At 35.8% G+C, this 19,251-nt stretch overlaps 1 protein-coding gene across 5 annotated transcripts in view; it reads left to right on the top strand.

The window, feature by feature from the left end:
- LOC108697509 (collagen alpha-1(XIII) chain-like) overlaps positions 1-19,251 on the top strand; it is a 201,843-nt gene that overhangs the window by 144,476 nt on the left and 38,116 nt on the right. For 4 of the 5 annotated variants that reach the window (XM_041571115.1, XM_041571116.1, XM_041571117.1 and 1 more), the window contains exons 14-15: positions 5,564-5,626; positions 6,253-6,279. The exons of the other annotated variant lie outside the window; for it this stretch is intronic. In XM_041571115.1, coding sequence (XP_041427049.1) covers positions 5,564-5,626; positions 6,253-6,279 — 90 coding nt within the window. The remainder of the gene's footprint in view (positions 1-5,563; positions 5,627-6,252; positions 6,280-19,251) is intronic. 5 annotated transcript variants of the gene reach the window in all.

Genomic DNA, 19,251 nt, shown 5'->3' on the forward strand with positions numbered 1-19,251 from the left:
GTCCTCCGTGCCACTGCGAATTTCGTGACATGACTGGGACAGGTACAAGGAGCAAGGAGTTGATGCAGTTAAGGTTGTGAAGTCCTGATGGTTTATGTAGTTCCTTGTCTGATGCAGGGCAAGATGGGAGGTGATACCCGTCTATGTGCTGCCAGGGGGTTCTATGTTGAATAATACTACTTGCAGCATTATGCTGCTACAATTAAGTGTCCCTCCTCAGTCTCCGACATTACCTTACCCAGCTAGTGAGCGTCCGGTTCCCCTAGGGAAGGGGGGTGGAGCTCAATACTTGCACGAGCAGGGGAATACCCAGCCCAGCGGTTCAGCGTCCGGTTCCCTTGGTGAAGGGTGGCGGAGCTCAACATACGCAGGAGCAGGGGATTAACACGTTGATGCGAGAGGCCAGGCCGTTGATGCGGTAAGGAGAAAAGGTTACGAGCAGCGTATGTCTGGGGCGCGCAGTGCTGACAAGGGGCGACAAGTGCGATCGCATCTTCCTCTCTGGATCCTGCTGGGGTAAGTGCACTTTCCCACATACTCGCTGGATTAATGGAGCAAACGTATCCTGTATGCTATATGTCTTCCTTGCTTTTATTCACACCAAGGCACTGACATCGCTATTGATGTTCACTGATGATGGATTCACTAGACAGAATGTTCGTTTTGTCACTATGTTTTGGCCACCTTGTTTTACTTTGTCACATTAACACATACGCTCCTATGCGAATAGTAGGAGCCTGACTGTAATATTCCTTACACTGATGGGATTTTTGACAAGTTTGACACCCAGTGATGACGTCATCTATGACTAATTGGCGCCATTTTAACCCCTTTATAAGCACGATCACCATTTTGTATTGTTCACCTTCCTGAAGACGGCACACGTGTGGTTGCCGAAACGTTGAATTAATAAATTTTTTCCTTTTTTTTCTACAAAAGACCTAGGAGTGCGGCTTTTTTTGTATGGGTTATATATATATATATATATATATATACACACATACACATGAGAAATTGCACATACAGAATGTACAAATACATACGAATGCAAACATTCACACATGCTCATACACTGACACACAAACCCAAAGGTGTGTATTGGGCTTAAAAAGAAAATATCTGAATGAATATGAAATCGTATCAGTTTGGCAAGTTAATGTCAGTTAATTACATTATTAATATTCCACCAATGTCAACATTACAGCATGGGACAGATTTATGATATGGTGTAAAAAATGGCAGAATAATTTGCCGCACATTGCTAGGCATATAATTTTAGGGTCATTTTTTTAAACATGATTGTGAATACGTGAGTATGATGATGAAAAAAATTGACGGATTGTCCTTTGGTATTGAACTTTGAATCAGATGCTATAATGGAAGCTTGATTCGCTTATAAACGATGCTTAAACTGCACGGAAAGCAATTGTTTGAGGGTCCAGTTAGAATTGTGTCTTTGGATTTAATTGGTTGTAACTACAACTCCCACATACTAAGACACAATGTGCACAATTATAATGTGCGTTTAATTCTGGGTGTCTGGACTGGACATGTGAAAAATTAACTAATTTATAAATTTCAGTTAAGATAAGTTGAAACAGAAACTATAATGGAAGCTTAATTTGCTTTTATACTATTTGTTGGAACTGCACTGAAAACAATTGTTTGAGGGTCCAGTTGGAATTGTGTCTTTGGATTCACTGGCTGCAACTACAACTCCCACATACTGAGACACAACATGCACAATAACTAGCTAATGCATATTATCTGGACATCATTTGATTGTGGATGTTGGGTGTTGGGACTGGACATATGAAAAATTAACTAAAAGTTTAAATTGCAGTTAAGATAAGTTAATATAAGCGTACCTGTTTTCTTCATATATCAAAAAAATCTTGGGTGCTGGTATGACATGTATTTTGTGTGCGCTGGGAACTCCCGCTACAGATTCTATAGATGATAAAGGTATTATGTGTTTTTAATGTGCTAAGTTTGGTGAGTTTATGCTTCAAATGCACCTTATGAATAAAAATTAGCTTTTATTGGTACCATGGAGAGTGCTGTATTTATGGCTTCTGTGGTTTAGTTGCTGGTTTTTTTAGCCTTTGCACCACCCAGATCTTGGTTATCCAGGCTTTAGATTAATTTGCAGTGCATTTAGCCACCTTATTTAAGTGATTGTGGATACAAAGGTTGGTTTGGCTCATGCACATTTTCAGAATTTTTTTCTCCCTGCCATCATCTGAGCAAACCTGCAGGAAAGTCACGATTTTGACAGCTCAGCTCACAGTCCCAGGTTTTTTACTGAAATTTCTAGAGTTTCTGTTTGATCTTCTGCACTGACGCCAGAAAAAAGATACAATGTTTTCGAAACTTCTCTAAATAAGATGCTTTTTGGCAGAGAGCTAAGAACATTCAGCACCTGCACTTTAATACTTTTACAATACAATTTTACCTCTTTAAGCTAAACAGGTCTCTTGGGAGAACTGTGACTCACAGCTTAAAGCGCAAATTCATCTTCATTAGCAAAACTAAAAAAACACATAAAACGTAGCCCTAAAACTCCCAGAAATGTGTTTTCATAACCTGCAAATTTTGTAAAATGGACATGGTAATTAGGGTGTGGCTTTTCATTTTTCTTATATTGGGAGCTATGTAATAGGAACTCTAACTAATTAATGACCTACCAAATCATGCTGTAGAGTTGACTGAGAAGTAAAAAAGGGGTTAATAGCCTGATCTGTTTATGTAATGACAAACCCAAGAAGAGGCATTTTAATTCTGCAAGTGAGATTGCGTTGGACTGTCAGAAACAAACTGTCTGTAGGTATTTTTAGGTACCAACACCCAAATGCCATGTTAACCAGACTGTCATTGTAACACCTAGGTTGTAGGGAGGCAAAAGGCTTCAACAACAGATATGGGTTTTGTGCATGTACATGGGGCCAATCGGCAAAACATATATATAATTTAAACATTTGTACCAAGTGCAATTGTTATTTGTATTTTATAGCCAGTTTTAGGGCATGGTACAAAGGGCATTTTTTTCTCCCTCTTGTCAATAAAACCAATATTTGCATAACATACAGTATATGAGTGCAACTACTTGTGCCAAAACTAAAGGATATGTGGTGATTTGCAGTTCAGTATCTCCAAACCATTCGCATTATAGGGTGACTACAAAGGGCAAATGTCTGTACCATCTATTTGTATTAGTGATTTGTGGTCATACAGGTATGGGACCTGTTATCCAGAGTGCTCGGGACCTGGGGTTTTCCAGATAATGCATCCTTCCATAATTTGTATCTTCATACCTACTAGAAAATCATATAAACATTAAATAAACCATTAAATAAACCCAGTAGGCTGTTTCTATCTCCAGCTTTATATCTTAGTTTGGATCAAGTACAAGGTACTGTTTTATTATTACAGAGAAAAAGGAAATACATTTTAAAAACCTGGATGAATTGGATAAAATGGAGTCTATGGGAGATGGCCTTTCCATAATTTGGAGCTTTCTGGGTAACGGGTTTCCAGATCCAATACCTGTATTTTTCTCTGGAAGAGTTTTTCTGAGGGATTATGAATATACAACCCTTATTTGTTAGAGGGTAAACTTTATTATTCACAAGCCTGGAGTTTTTGGGTTACTTTATTTACTAACAAAAAAGCCTGCATTCTGAATTGCAGTTATTTTGGGGGAAGGGAAGTACAGTAATTGACTCTTTTTGTCTCTCTGGCTACACACTGCTATGAAGTTATCTATTGCTTTGCTATTGTTCTCTTTTATAAGGTGTACAGTATATATATATATATATATATATATATATATATATATATATATATATATATATATATATACACAGTATATATATATATATACAGTATATATATATATACAGTATATATATATATATATATATATATATATATATATATATATATATATATATATATATATATATATATATATATAGTGTGACATGCAAAACATTCAGGGTTTTCCCCCCTCTGGTTGCTCACCATCAAGGGAAACTCTCACCCTCTTGCACCTTGAAGTATTTGGGCTTCACACTCAGCCCTGCTGGCTTACCCTCCTGGGATTCAGACTCACTAGCCTCTGCCAGTCCTTTCCTCTTTCTTTCCCCACAAGGGATTTAGGCTCCAAGCTCTGGAACTCTCTTGCTGGCAGCAAAGCTCCTTCTGCCCAGCTCTGTCTCTCACAGCACCTCACTTCCCTGGAGAGCCCTGAACTATGCTCACACAGCCCTTTTACATTGCCAGGTAGATCCTCTCTCAGCTGCCACTTAATTACCTGGCTGAGAGGGAATATTAACCCTACCTGAGCCAAGTATCCCTCTGCAACACCTATCTATGCAGTTTAAATATACTCTTTTCCATGTACTTTCCTGCAAGACAGTGGTGTTTTCCAAACACCCTGTCACAATATATATATATGTCACCAGTAAGGAAAATCATTGGCATGGTTAGCTGTGATTGATTCATACAATGTGGAGGTTAGCATTATGTTTAGGTCCATATCTAGTGTGCTGCAGATGGTCAACAACATCCTGATGCACAGATTGTATCTTATATTTCCTTTATATAAAGCTTAATAAATCAGCCATAAAGCTTAATTACCAAGTAGTGCATGCTGGGTAAAGGGATGGTTGCCCCTTGAAGGGAAATTTAATCACTACCATATTTTGAATTTGAATTAAAGGGGGTGGTTCACAGTTAAGGTAACTTTTATTATGTTATAAAACGGCCAACTTTTCAATTGGTTTTCATTATTTATTTTATATAGTTTTATAGTTATTTGCCTTTTTCTTCTGACTCTTTGCAGCTTTCAAATGGGCGTTGCTGACTCCCATCTAACAAACAAATGCTCTGTAAGGCTACAGATGTATTGTTATTGTTACTTTTTATTACTGATCCTTCTATTCAGGCCCTCTCCTATTTATTTTCCAGTTTCTTATTCAAATCAATGCATGGTTGCTAGGGTCATGTGGACCCTAGTTACCAGATTGATTAAGATGCAAATTGAAGAGCTGCTAAATAAAAGGCTAAATAACTCTAAAACCACAAATAATAAAAAAAGAAACGAATTGCAAATTGTCTCAGAATATCACTCTCTACATCATACTAAAAGTTATCTCAAAGGTGAACAACCCCTTTAAGTATATATAGTATGATGTCATGGTAGGCACATAGTTGGCTGTAGATTTAGTAACCCATAGAACCAAAGAGATGCTAACATTGAGCATGCATGCAACTTTCTACCTGGTTGCTGTGGGTTACTAGAACTTGAGCAAACTTTGCACTTGTTAATAAATGACCTGTATAGAAGTACAAATAAAAAAGAAAGCATAGCATATTAGAAAATATTATTATATGTTTAAAATATATATTTTCACTCCTCCAGTATTAGAAAGCAAAGGAACTATCACTCTGCTGCTTATAAATTGTACATTAACTCCACGGTGATATTGGTTGCTCCTTGCATTTCTATACTCCTGTCTCTGTCATTTTTTTTTTCTCTTTCATTTCTTCTCCTTGATAGGGGGAGGCAGGCGAATCTGGCTTGCCGGGGACGTCTGGACTTCCAGGATCTGCAGGTGCAAAGGTAGTAATCAAAGCAAGTGTACTTATAGCTCCATTGTCCAGAATATCCCACTGAAAGTACAAGAAACCTCTGTTTTTCTTATATGGACTATGATGAAATAGCTATTTTCCTCAAGAATCAAAGCAGTGTTCTTGAAGATTCTGCTAACTTCTTTAATTTATAAAGTAGATCATGTCATTAGGGCTATTGTGCTAATTCTTCCTTGTAATCTCTTGTAGTTTATACTTTATACTCCACTACTGCTTTAAGTACAATGTAAAACATTTAGATGTCCAAACCATAATTATCAGCTAGAAGTAAAATCAACAATATGAAACGAATCCATGATGGTATATGACAAAATGAGCTATAACATGGTCAGTGATATTTTAACTGGGCATGTCTACATTTAGTAGTGTCGCATGAGATATATTGATGACGTATAAGAAGTGGTGAATTCACCCCTGTCAGGCAAACTGTAAAGAGAATTAACAGGTCCAAATAAATAAGACGTGTGCACATTTTCTTTTATAGAAATTATTTTCATAGGCTGCTATTTTGTTTTTGATTTTTCACTCGACAGTTTTTGTTTTTCTTTCTGTTCTTTTGCCTATGGTCTTTTTTATGCTACCTTGGATGCTGAACAGGGTGATAAAGGAGAAGCAGGACTGAAGGTAGGCTTCATAAATAATAAACTGTTGCAGTTTCATATAATTACATGGGGCCATAAATATCTTTTGGGTTGTCCTATGTTCCCATTTAGCCTTAACCCAGATAATCATGTATCTCTCACCAAGAGCCATGCTTCTCATCACTCATTGGAACAAAGAACAAGGAACAAAGAATCTGTCTACTACCATTTGGAAATTTCTCACCACACATTGCAGCCGGTTGTCTGTGAAGACTATTCCCACCTTTCTCAGCTTTACTAAAATGTTAGAAGTAAATGCATATATACATAACATTTACATTTACTAACCATTCAAGTTGGAGTGCAGAAAAAAAAAATAGGGAGTCAAATACCAAGGCTGAAAATAACATGAATATATATATATATATATATATATATATATATATATATATATATATATATATATATATATATATATGTGTGTGTGTGCACCCTGTAAACCTGTTTTGTAGATGGCTGCAAATTTACCGGCATCTATTTGGTGTTGGATATGCTAATTATCAATTTTATTATTAGTATATTATAGTATATATTATAGTATATATTAATTTTTCATGCCTTTTTGTGCTAAATTTAATTTTTCTTACCTAAGAGGAGGACAGCTGGAGACTTTTTGTTCAAGTAGTGTTTTTATATTTGTAGTGCATTTATTTGGCTTATGATGATAATATAGAAAATAAGCAAAAATCAAATGTATTTTTGTTACTTTTCTAGCAAACATTTCTGGCTTTTTGCACTTGCACCCCCCCCCCTTCAAAACCAAACATCAACAATGTGGAATCACAAGTTCAAATATTCTCCAGTGGAATTATTAAAAAAAAACAGTGTCAACCAAAAAAATTAATGGCGACCTTGTTAATTGCAGCTAAATAGGCTAGTTGAGGCAAAAGCAGGAAGGTTGATTAAGTTTGTTTTTTCATGACAGATGATTAATGAAAGAAACAGTTATTTCTCACCTATGGCTCTAAAACAGGATGCTTCAGTAGGAATTTCGAAGGGTCATTCTTCTGTCTGTAGCAATGTAGAAAGCTCAGCAGTAGGGCAATAGGATTTTGAAGCAGACACCCTGCAGACGACTTCCTTTATTATGGAACATGATGTTTTCTTATAAGAACTAAACTATTAACAAAAGAAGGAAGGTAGTTTCTAAAAAGTGGGAAATATTTTTTTTACTGGTCTGGGGCCATCAGTTACAGTATTAAATCTGACAAATTTAGCCAAAAGGAAATCAGTAGGTGGACTAGGAGATGGGCATTAGGCCATGTTTCTTTAACCCTACAAGCATCTTCTCATCTGTTATTAAATGTCAAAGCAAGACACACTTAATCCTTCTCATTGTTAGGGTTAACTGCTGATTTAACTAACGAGCTTACATTTATTATATTTATTATTCAGGAAAACAGGTTAAAAGAAACAGCCAGACTGAATTACACATTTTAGCAAGTTTAAAACCTCCAGCCTGTACTGCTCACCTACATACATTTACATTTACATTTACCCGTTGACAGATGCCATTAATTTAGATACAAAGTCTGCATGTAATATAATAATTATAACAGAAGCTTGCACATTAAAACACCTTAGCCCTATGACAGAAAACAGTGTTTTTACCCTCTTGGAGGAAATCCTTCTTCCCCTTATCCACCCCATATGTGAAGTTACAGGAATGACTGCCACGAGACAGATTTCAGCTGCAAGATGCAAACTGAAGCGGATCAACTTGAAATTAACCACTGGGATATTCTAAGGCATTTGTTTGGTCTTTATTTTGTGTGCTTGATTGATTTAACTTTCTGTCCTGCAGGCACTATTATCTGGTTTCTAACTTGCCTCAGGATTAATTTGCTTTCTTCATAAAATGGCAAATAGCCAAAAGCACAAATAATACAAAATGAATACCAACTGTTATTTGCTTCTGAATCTCAGTATTTAATACATACTAAAGCCCCTTTAATTAAACCTTGCTACTGCACAAGAATGTGGGTTCCATTTTCCAGAAACCATATACAGTACAGGATCTGTTATCCAGAATGCTCAGGATCTTTCCATAATTTGGATCTACATGCATTAAGTCTACTAAAAAATCATTTAAACATTAAATAAATCCAATAGGCTGGTTTTGCTTTCAATAAGTATTAATTATATCTTATTTGGGATCAAGTACAATGTACTGTTATTATAGTGAAAGAGGAAATCATTTTAAAAAATCAGAATTATTTGATTGCAATGGAGACTATGGGAGATGGCCTTTCTGTAATTTTTTTTTTTTTTATAATTCTTTATTTATAGTTATTTTTGGGGATAGGGTACAGAAGATGAAAAGGGGAAGAAAGGGGTAAAAGGGGGTAATTGAGCATAATAGCCACATAGATCTATATTACAACAACAAATACACATACCGTTGGCTACAAGTTAATCCTCTGTTTGCAAATTACTATGCAGCCTCATGTTTTTCTTTAAGGATTTAATAATTTCATATAACTTTCCCAAGGTGACCATATTTCCCAGTACTTTTCACTTTGGTTATGTGCTATGTCATTTCTTCCATCTGTCTAATTTCCTCTGTTTTTATAAGCCACTCTCTAAATGTTGGTGGATCTGCCGATTTCCAATGCTTAGGGATTATCGCCTTTGCTGATTGTAGTAATTGCAGAGTGAGTGGATCTTTTATTATTTTCATTGTTTTTTCATGTAAATTTAAAATAATACCACTTGGATTATCTATCCTAATCGTGTTCTGAGTTATCTTCCCTATGGCACTGATTATATTTTCCCAATAATACTGCCTTTCTGTAATTTGGATACATGCCTTAAATCTACTTAAAAATAATTTAAACATTAAATAAACCAAAAGGCTGGTTTTGCTTTCAATAAGTATTAATTAAATCTTATTTGGGATCAAGTACAATGTACTGTTATTATTATAGCGAAAAAGGAAATCATTTTAAAAAATCATGCAATGGAGACTATGGGGCAAATATACTTACCTCCGAAAATCCGCCAGCGCTGGCTTCGCACATATCGCAACACTTCGCCAGGCGTAAATTCGACTGGACAACGCAAATTCACGAAGATCCGAAGTTGCGCACAGGGTACCGAACGCTTGCGAAGTTGAGCTAGCGATAATACGATCAGCAGTTTGAAGTTACACTAGCGTTGGCTAATTTGCATATAGCGTGCAGTTAAAGTACAATGGAGGTATATGTTGCAGCAAATAAATTACACTACACAAGGCATGGGAACCTTAATAAAATAAAATAGTGCCCACTGTATACTTTATGTGCCATATGTAAGGAAATGTAGGGGGGAAGCCGGACACCCTAAAAAAAATGTATGCACTTTTGCAGGCTATCACCCTGAAAAAAGGAAAAGACGCCACCGTTTTTTGGGACTTAGAAAAATTTTCAATAAAATTTCAAGTACGTCCTATCTACTCCAATGCACTTGACCTGGTCTGAGGTGGTGAAGGCAAGTCTGGCGATAGTGACCTAGTGAATTTGCATAGTAACCCTCTTTTGCCAGAGCGAAAATTTGCCTGGCATTAGAGTGCGAAGTTGCGTCAGAGTCTATATCCTTCCCTAGTGAAATTACACCAGTGACCGTTAGTAAATAGGTGAAGTGCCGAAATGATGTCACACTGCGAATTTTTGCCAGCGTTAGCCACTTCGCCCTTTAGTAAATTTGCCCCAATGGGAGATGGCCTCTCTGTAATTTGGAGCATTCTGGATAACGAGTTTCCGGATAATGTATCCCATACCTGTATTTAAAAAGCTCCAATGTACTGTAAGGCCATCTCCCATTATATAAGTAAATAATGTTTTAAGATTTAGTTTTTCTGTAATAATAAATGAGTAGTGTGTACTTGATAGTAACTAAGCTGCATGAATCTATATTGGGTTTATTTAATGTTTAAATGATTTTAATTAGACTTAAAGGTATGGTGAACCACTTTACAGAAAGACCTCTTAGCCTGAAATCCCTATTCTGGATAACAGATCCCATACCTGAAAATCAAGTCTGTAATGCCATGGGTGGCGCAGAGTTCCTCTCATTTACACAGTATTCATACTTCAATACTAATACCTGCAGGCATTTATTTTCAAAGTAAATTGTGAACTAAACTTGATTTGTGGGCACTGGTTTATAAACACACCATTTCCACATATTATTTGCCTTTTCAAACCTACTGACAGCCTAAATTCTATGCAGAAGAACCTATTGGTTTATTAATCTGCACATTACCTGTATATAACTTGGACAGGAGATTTCAACCTACATCCATTCTTAGGCAGCATTGCATATTAGCAGCCTTACAAAGAGCCTGGATTCTAATAAGGATTGACTGCTTATCATGTTCCATCAGTGTCACTTTTACTGTTTGCTCTCAGTCTGCAACAATAATAAACATTATCTTGTTTATATTCTGGTGTATTAGAGACAGCTGCTTTCTTTTTGTTAGATGAAAGAGAAGGGGCATTCAGCTGGGTTGCACTTCTATTTTATTCTACGTTGATCATTTATTAGTGCATGTATTTCTATTTGTATTGCTCCATTGAAGCATGAAGAAGATGAGAATGATTTTTAGTATTTAGTTTATATATATATCTATATATATATATATATATCTATATATATATATATATATATATATATATATATATATATATATATATATATATATATATATATATATATATATATATATATATATATTAATAAATGTAAACCCTCTGTGGGACGGAGTCATTGGTATATATGAACCATTAAATACTTCACCTTTATACATGTCACCCTAAATATCATTGTCTTAAAAAACCGAATTACTGAGCTAGGAAAGGAAGCCACCATTACAGAAAGAACGCCACATGCTGTCTAAAGGAGCTCAAGCATTTGCTTTTTAAAAAAACTGGTTATATTACCTACTAATTCAGGACTTCCGAACCATGCATGATTAGAGGCAGGTTTCATGTTTCTCTTTTAAAGCCTGGAAGCATATTAAAACTGCTCCAAGCACTATGGGGTCATGGACTTGTAGTTGAGGGTAATTTAGCCTGCAGGTGTAAGACTTATGATGATGTGTATATATTAATACAATACAAATTTTAAAGTATCATACTGCCCTCTGCTGTATGATGAGTATAATATACATTTGTACATGAAGATGTTTAAAATTTCAAACTTTAGCCTCAATGGCCCCACAAGTTAATACTTAGAGAGAATTCACTTTCAGCACAAATGAGATTATTAATTAAGCAGACTATAAGGGTAGAACTCAACGGTGCGACTCCAGCCAACACGTCGACATGCGATGAAAAGCATGCGACGTGTCGGATGTTCTGAAGATACAGGAAGTGAAGGAGAAAACGCAGGTAAGAACTACATTTATCCGACTGGCTGATGAAAACGCTGCACGCTGCGTTATAAAATGCAGGTTATGGTGCAAGGTGCAAAAATAGGTGCAGACCATTATGGTTTCAGCATTTTACTATTCTAAATTACGCTTAGATCTTCATGTGCTATATATTAAAGATTGACTCAAAACCTATACAGGTATGGGATCCATTATCCAGAAACCCATTATCCAAAAAGCTCTGAATGACTGAAAGACTCAATTTTGACCAAATAATCCAAACTTTAAAATAATTCCTTTTCCTCTGTCCTTTTTCTCTGTAAGAATAGAATAGTACCGTGTACATGATCCAAACTACAATAAAAGTCATCCTTATTGGAAGCAAAACAATCCTATGAGGTTTATTTAATGTTTATATGATCTTCTAGTAAATTTAAGCAAATTATGGAAAGATCCATAATACAGAAAGGCCCATGTTCGGAGCATTTTTGATAACAGGTCCCATACATGTATACTTAAAGGTATTATCATGGATTCAAGCTGTCCAGTAACGTGACTAATTCTTAAATCAAGACTTTCTTATACAACTTTACGCAAATCTTTAGGCTCTAGTTTGTTCCCTGTTCATGTAAACACTAAGGGGCACATTTACTAAGTTCGAGTGAAGGATTAGAATAAAAAATACTTCGAATTTCGAAGTATTTCTTTGGCTACTTCGACCATTGAATTGGCTACTTCGACCTTCGACTACGACTTCGAACGATTCGAACTAAAAATCGTTCGACTATTGGACCATTCGATAGTCATAGTACTGTCTCTTTAAAAAAAACTTCGACCACCTACTTCGCCACCTAAAACCAATTTCGGATCGAAGGAAAATCGTTTGATCGATGGATTAAAATCCTTCATCCTTTCATCGAACGAATTGCAGTAAATTCTTCGACTTCGATATTCTCTGTGTTTTGTTTAAGAATAATATCTGCAAGCCCAAACTGCACTATAATGGAATATCCCTATATTTGATAGCAAGGCATGAATCTCATTTGAAAATACTTTTGAATTTATAATGGGATGCGTACTATGGAATGCAAATTGTAAAACTGGATGTAATTTAAATGTTCCCACTAAGACAAAAGTTATTGTTTGCCCCATTGCACGGTGTATGTAATACAGCTCCTTTTTGGAAGTAACCAAAAAACCAAATCATGTCTTTAAAAAAATGCTATTCACAAGGAAAATTTACAAAGTATAAGACATGGACACTGAAAATCTTATACTAATACCATTCTTTTGTAACCTTCTCTCTGGCACATAGACTTATTCTATCCCTATGACTTTCTGTCTCATTTCCTATTCCAGGGGGAAAGAGGCATGCCTGGAATGCCTGGAAAACATGGAACTAAGGTATCCAGCATGGAATGGAACACACCTTTAACCCTTGAGTACTAATCTACATGTAGGCTTTTCTTACAAAATATGCTTTCTCTCTTTAATGCCATGATATCCCACAGCCTGATTATATCTACCTTCATCTAACTTACATCTTTCATTCATGTGTACTGGTCATGAAACAATACCAGTAGTTACTAAGCACGTACCTTCTTTCCACAACCCTCCTTGGCTCTGTAAACCTTATTTACATCTTGTGTCCTTTTTCTCTTTAGCTTTACCTCTGATTTCTGTATCTGAAAGTTGAGAGGTATGACCCTACCCTTCCTTTAACTTTATCATCCTTCAGCTTTGTCATTTGTCATTCTATTCTCTGAAGCAGACAAACCTGTGGAAACCCTGCAGTTGTAAACTACTATGTAGCGAGTCCACAACTGCCGGAATGCCACAGCTTTTGCCTCACTGCTATTCTCCATATTCATAAATGTTTACTAGTCTTCCTATTCTCCTTTCATTCTTTCCATTAACTACCCAAGATATAAGTAAACTAATAAGTTCTGTATCATCTATAAACTCATAAATGTACTGCACTTACCCACTTGGTTCATAAAAACCTATTGTTGTCCAGTGTTTTTTTAATATTCCACACCGTTATTCAGTAACTATTCTCTCAATGGGAGGAAAACATTTACTGTTATTCCAGATAATCTAGAATCTTGTATGCAAGAAAAAAAATTATGCCAAAAAGTGCTAAAAATATTTGTGCTACTTTTGCTTTTGGTAACGTTTTGCTCTTAAAGGAAAACGATACCCCCCCAAACAATGTAATATATATATAAAAATATATAACAGCTCATATTTAAAACCCTGCTTCATGTATATAAACCATTTTCATAATAATATACTTTTTCAGTAGTATGTGCCATTGAGCAATTATAAAAATTGCCACTTTTTTTTTTTTTAAAAAAAAAAGGCCACCCCATTGGGATCCTAGGATTCACGATGCACACAAACAAACCAAACAAATCATACCTGTTAGGTCACGTGAGCCAATTAGCACACAGTTATGTCTTTTGCTTCCACACTTCTTTCTTTAACAGTTAGAGCTATAGTATTTCTAGTCAAGTGATCTCTGAGGCAGCTCACAGATCATCAAGAAATGGTGGTTTAAGGCAAGAGAGGTAAAAGGCCAATGTTTACTTAAATATATATACCAGTTTGGTAAAATCCTTTAAGATGCCACTTCATTTGATATAAACTATCTTTTTCTTAAGTATTAATGTTCGCGGTATAGTTTTCCTTTTAAACTTAATATACCATATCATTAAGCATTCAAATATGGAAGTAAATGAAAATGTGTTATATAAAAATAACGAGTTTTGGATGGGATCAAGGTTGATTAATTGGCTCTCAAAATAATTTCTTATGTTCTGGGTACCTGTCCAGTACAAATCTGGCTGCTAGAAATCTCTTGAACAGACGTTTGGAACAGGAAGGTTCCATGGTTTATTAAAAAACATGTTTAACATATCATAAAGCGATAATTCTCATATTTTACTTGATTCTTTTGTACCACTGTTCATAAGATATGGCCAGCATAACTATATATACTATACCTGATTTTAAATTTAAAAAACATTATTTTGTTTGCAACAACAGGTTATAGAAACTAGAGCCACTAGTGTGGATAAGAAGTAGGCAGTTGCACACTTAGAAGTTGTGTGGGTTTTAGGACTATGTGGTTTCACCATAATACGGGCAACATATCACACTCAGCTGGCAACCTCCCAAGAAAGCTGACTCTGATGGTATCTTTACATTACTTTACGCTAGATATTTGTGCATTTTCTATGTTTGACTGGAATGAATTATGTTAGCAGAGAGTTAAAGTGGATTGATGTGTCTTTTTTTTCCAGGCTCAGTAAATATCTTACTTTGTGTGGAGGTTTTATATTTCTGCGGTCAAACAGACGTAGAAACCCTGGAAATGAATATCTTTTTTTTTTCTTCTGTTTAAACTGATAAACTCACTTCCTATGGGTTTCCAATATCAACTTCCTTTCTCTCCAATATCAGTTTAGTCAGGGTACAGATGTTACCCAAAATACTCTCAATAAGCCATCTGAAAGGGGCTGAGAGCCCCAAGCCCCCAAATGGAATGTGTTAAAAAAGTTCATTTTAACCATCACAAACAAAAGAATTTATTTAATGTAATGGGTTTAAACTGTTAATTTTAACAGATATGGGGAATGGCCTAGAACTATGAATCATGAACCAGCAAAACGTGACTCCACGTGTTTCTCTCCCTGTGGTTCATATAAAGATATAATCAATTCAAGGGCTTCAACCAAATCTCATCTAGAATAAATCAAACAAGTATGCAACAAATTGTTCACTCAGATCATGTCCCAGTGTTGTTTACAAAAATCAGAATTGTATTTCATGTAACAGAAACTGAAGCCTTTAAACATCATTACCAAATACTGCTGTAATTCTACCTTGAACAAATCTGGTTAACATTACAAAAAAACATAATGTTCTCCATAAGGTTTTCCCCGGAACTCTTTTGGAACCTTGCTAAATTGATTTTCCATGGTTTGATAATATGTAAAGTGGCATACCGTAGAAAACAACACATATAGTTTAACAAAGTTTAACAATATCACGATTTTCAGAAAAAAAGAAACAAGGTTGATATAGTAAAATGTATTCTGTCTTATTCTGTAATATGAAGGTTAAGTTCCATCAAAAAGTTGACAAATGTTTAATAATTTAATAAGCTCTTTATTACGCATTTCTTTATGTTAAAACTCAACTACTGTATACGGCAACAATTGAAAATGGTTATTAAAAATACAAAGTCACTCACTGATACAAAGCAAATTGTATATCGAAAAATCAATAAGAGCAGATAAAGCAATTAAAGCCTTCAGAAAGGCAATAAGCTAGAGCTACATATAACTCCATGTTCTTTAGAGCCCTAGGGAGCTACTTTAAAGACTGCCATCCATGCTAACAACTCTGTTTCGATTTACTCTTTCAAAAGAAGGTCCTACAGAATCTAGACTCCAACTCCAGATTTTCATTATGAAAAAAGACTAACAACAGCTTATTTACCTACATATTTGGAAATCTATATATAAGTATAGATAAGTTCAACCATTTCTTCAAATTAAACCTGTTTAACTTCAAGTTGATACAGAGGAAAATTAAATACCCCATCTAGAGGTTTAGATTGGCTTTTCTCCCTTGGTGGTATACTCTACTGGAGAAAATAAACCAGGTGCTGTGTAAAGGGGAAGAATAACTCTTTCCTACTATAAATGTGTACTCCTTTTGATACAGGGTAATACCTTGCTGGCCCTTCCTACTGCTGGCATTGCTTGTTGCAGCTACATTTATAATCCTCAAGTAGGTGATTCTCCATCAAAGACTTGGGTAACCTAAGCCCTTTACAGGGGAACTAACAATATGATTGGTTTCTAACTACAAGCCCCTCTTTCCCCTGCTCAGGGAGATGCTGGAGCATTGGCACTAGGACTGGAGGTGATAATGCCAAGCATAAAGGCCACCAGTTCAGGTCTGCAGTTTTACAGCAGGGCTGGGGGAGGGGTTGCTTTTAGAAAGTGGGGTTGTAGGTCTTGGGGTCAGGGCACTGAGACTGTGCAAGAAGGGCAAAACGAAGAGAGATTAAATTCTCATTTAAGGGTATGCAATATAAACATTACATTAATTCACATTGAATCTTATTTACCACTTAGCCACCATGTTGATGAAAGTCCCTGCAAGGATGCCACACTGAATGGATTAAATTGTCCAGCATAGCTTTGTGTAATCTGCAAAAACCTTTGCGTCTACAAAAACTCCTCCAAGGCATTAATAAATAGAGTTAATATAAGTGGACCCACTTTTCCAATTCTAATCAGAGAATGCACCATTGGATGTTTTGCTCCCTGCACACAAACTATTAGCTTTAATTTAATTAATTTATCATGCCCCATATGTAATTATCCATATCCAAGAGTGTACAGTCCAGAATTGAAGCAAGAAGTTCCTTCTGAACAATATTATCTTGTTTACCAGTCTGTCTCTGACTAACTCTATAGAAATATGTCAGATGGACACAAGCTAAGGCAAGCACAAAATATGCTATAACTTCATTGTGATAGCATAGCCCTGTCCTTATTGCTGGACCCAGTTGTGGCCTGCATCATCTGCTGTTTTCTAAAGTACGGGGATGGGTGAAGGACAGGAATGTGGTACCTGTCTATATGTCATCCTTCCACCATAAACATATGTATTCATCTGGGCAGTCTCATGTCCCTGTGCTCCTGAGCCATGCAGAGAAAGTGACCATTTTATGCACTTTGCACACTGCTTTCCTTGCTGTAATTGACCCCTGCAACTTCTAATCAAACTTGCCACAATGGCAGGGTATTTTTGGGTATGCTTTGCTTTTGAGCAACATATAACATGGCATTCATTTGCAGACCTTTCTTTCTGCAGTGGGTTTACATTCTAATTGAGACAAGAGAATGTTTAGAGACATGAAGGTCCTACAATGAGTCTGTGCAGAAGTGCCACAAAGTGTTCCTTTAGTTCACTGTCAGATTACAGGAGACAAGTATATAGTAATCAAGCCAAATGTATTTCCTATTTACTCTTTAACAGGGTTACCCTGGAACAGCTGGGATTAATGTCAGCTGTTTGTTCAGAGCTACAAATTAAAAGAAAAATTCTTCAGTTACTGAATCTCAGATTTAAGACCTCAAAGCAGACTGGTTGCGACTAAAAAGCAAGGAAAATCATTATTATATAAACACTAATTTATACTGTGTAGAATGTTTACTGTCACTTTATTTTATTTTGCCCATTGAGACTGGCAGATCTTAGTCCGATATACACATTGTTATATGCATATTTTATGTATTTTTTTATGTGTAAGAGCTACTGTAATGGTTGCTCTGCTGAAGCAATGAAATTTTAACAACAAACTCTAATATAAGCATTGAACTGCCGCAGAACAAACAATTATTCTGTTTGCACATCTCATTCCCTGCTATGGGTGGTAAAAAAACGTTCTGCTTGTTTTGGTGATATTTGCCTACACAATTCTAGAATATGGTTTTTCCGCTATATACAGTACTTACAGTGTTACAACTTTTTAATCCAACTGTGTTTTCCCACTGGTTTTGACAATGGATAATATTAAAGGCAAAGTTTAATTACTTTGCTTACTTTGGCTCTTCAGGCCACTTCAGTTCAGTAAAATTTCTACCAAAATACAATTTGTAGATATGGCATACTCTATGGCAATTCACAATTTGCTTCTTTAATTACATGTTTTCATTCATGTTTAGTATTTGATTTTTTTTTTTATATCCTTGATTTTTAATGTTTCTTGATACAACGAGATAGCATTTTACATTTCAGGCTAGAATGAGGTAGAATAGAAAGGAGAAAGAATAATAAACCTGTAAGGACTGATTGCATTGCTTCCTAAATTATTTTCTTCCAGCATCTGAATTTTTTTCTTGTTTGGTTACAATATAATGCACAGATGCCAGTCCCATATATGCACGCACATACGTGTAACATGTTATGTCCATCTGTTTGCTTAGTATGTCTGGTTAATGGCACAAAATGAAAGCCACATGTTAAGAACAATTCTGTACTATGTCAGTTAAATAAGGAGGCAGAATGATGTCCTGTGAGATTTCAGTTTGTCACAGAGAAATTCTAGGACCGCAAGCTATTCCTCTGTTATGAAAGTGGTCACATATGCTAAAAGGGACATGTATTCTTTTGATTTTGCATTGCTGCTTGTTAATAACTAAGTGTAGGAGTAAATACTTATGCTCATTAGTGTTTTTCCTTCTTTAAACAACAGGATGTTTGTTTCTTTAAGCCTTGGGCTTAAATTTCTAACGAAATTGTCTTAAAGGAGAACTAAACACTAAAAATTAAAATGGCTAGAAATGGCCAGCCTAAAAGCTCAACATCTCAATATTAGTAATGATCCAGGCCTTAAAACTTGTCACAGCAGTTTCCCATCTTGGATTTTGTTAGGCGTGCCTGCGACACTCACATGCTCAGTGGGCTCTGAGAAACTGTTGAGAAGCTAAGCTTAGGGGTTGTCGCAAATCATCAAGTAGAAAATGAGGTTTGCCTGTAATATAAGCTGATGCTGCTGGGCTGATTATTGTATTCTGATGC

This window comes from Xenopus laevis, chromosome 7S (assembly GCF_017654675.1).
Source record: "Xenopus laevis strain J_2021 chromosome 7S, Xenopus_laevis_v10.1, whole genome shotgun sequence".
Lineage (NCBI taxonomy): Eukaryota > Metazoa > Chordata > Amphibia > Anura > Pipidae > Xenopus > Xenopus laevis.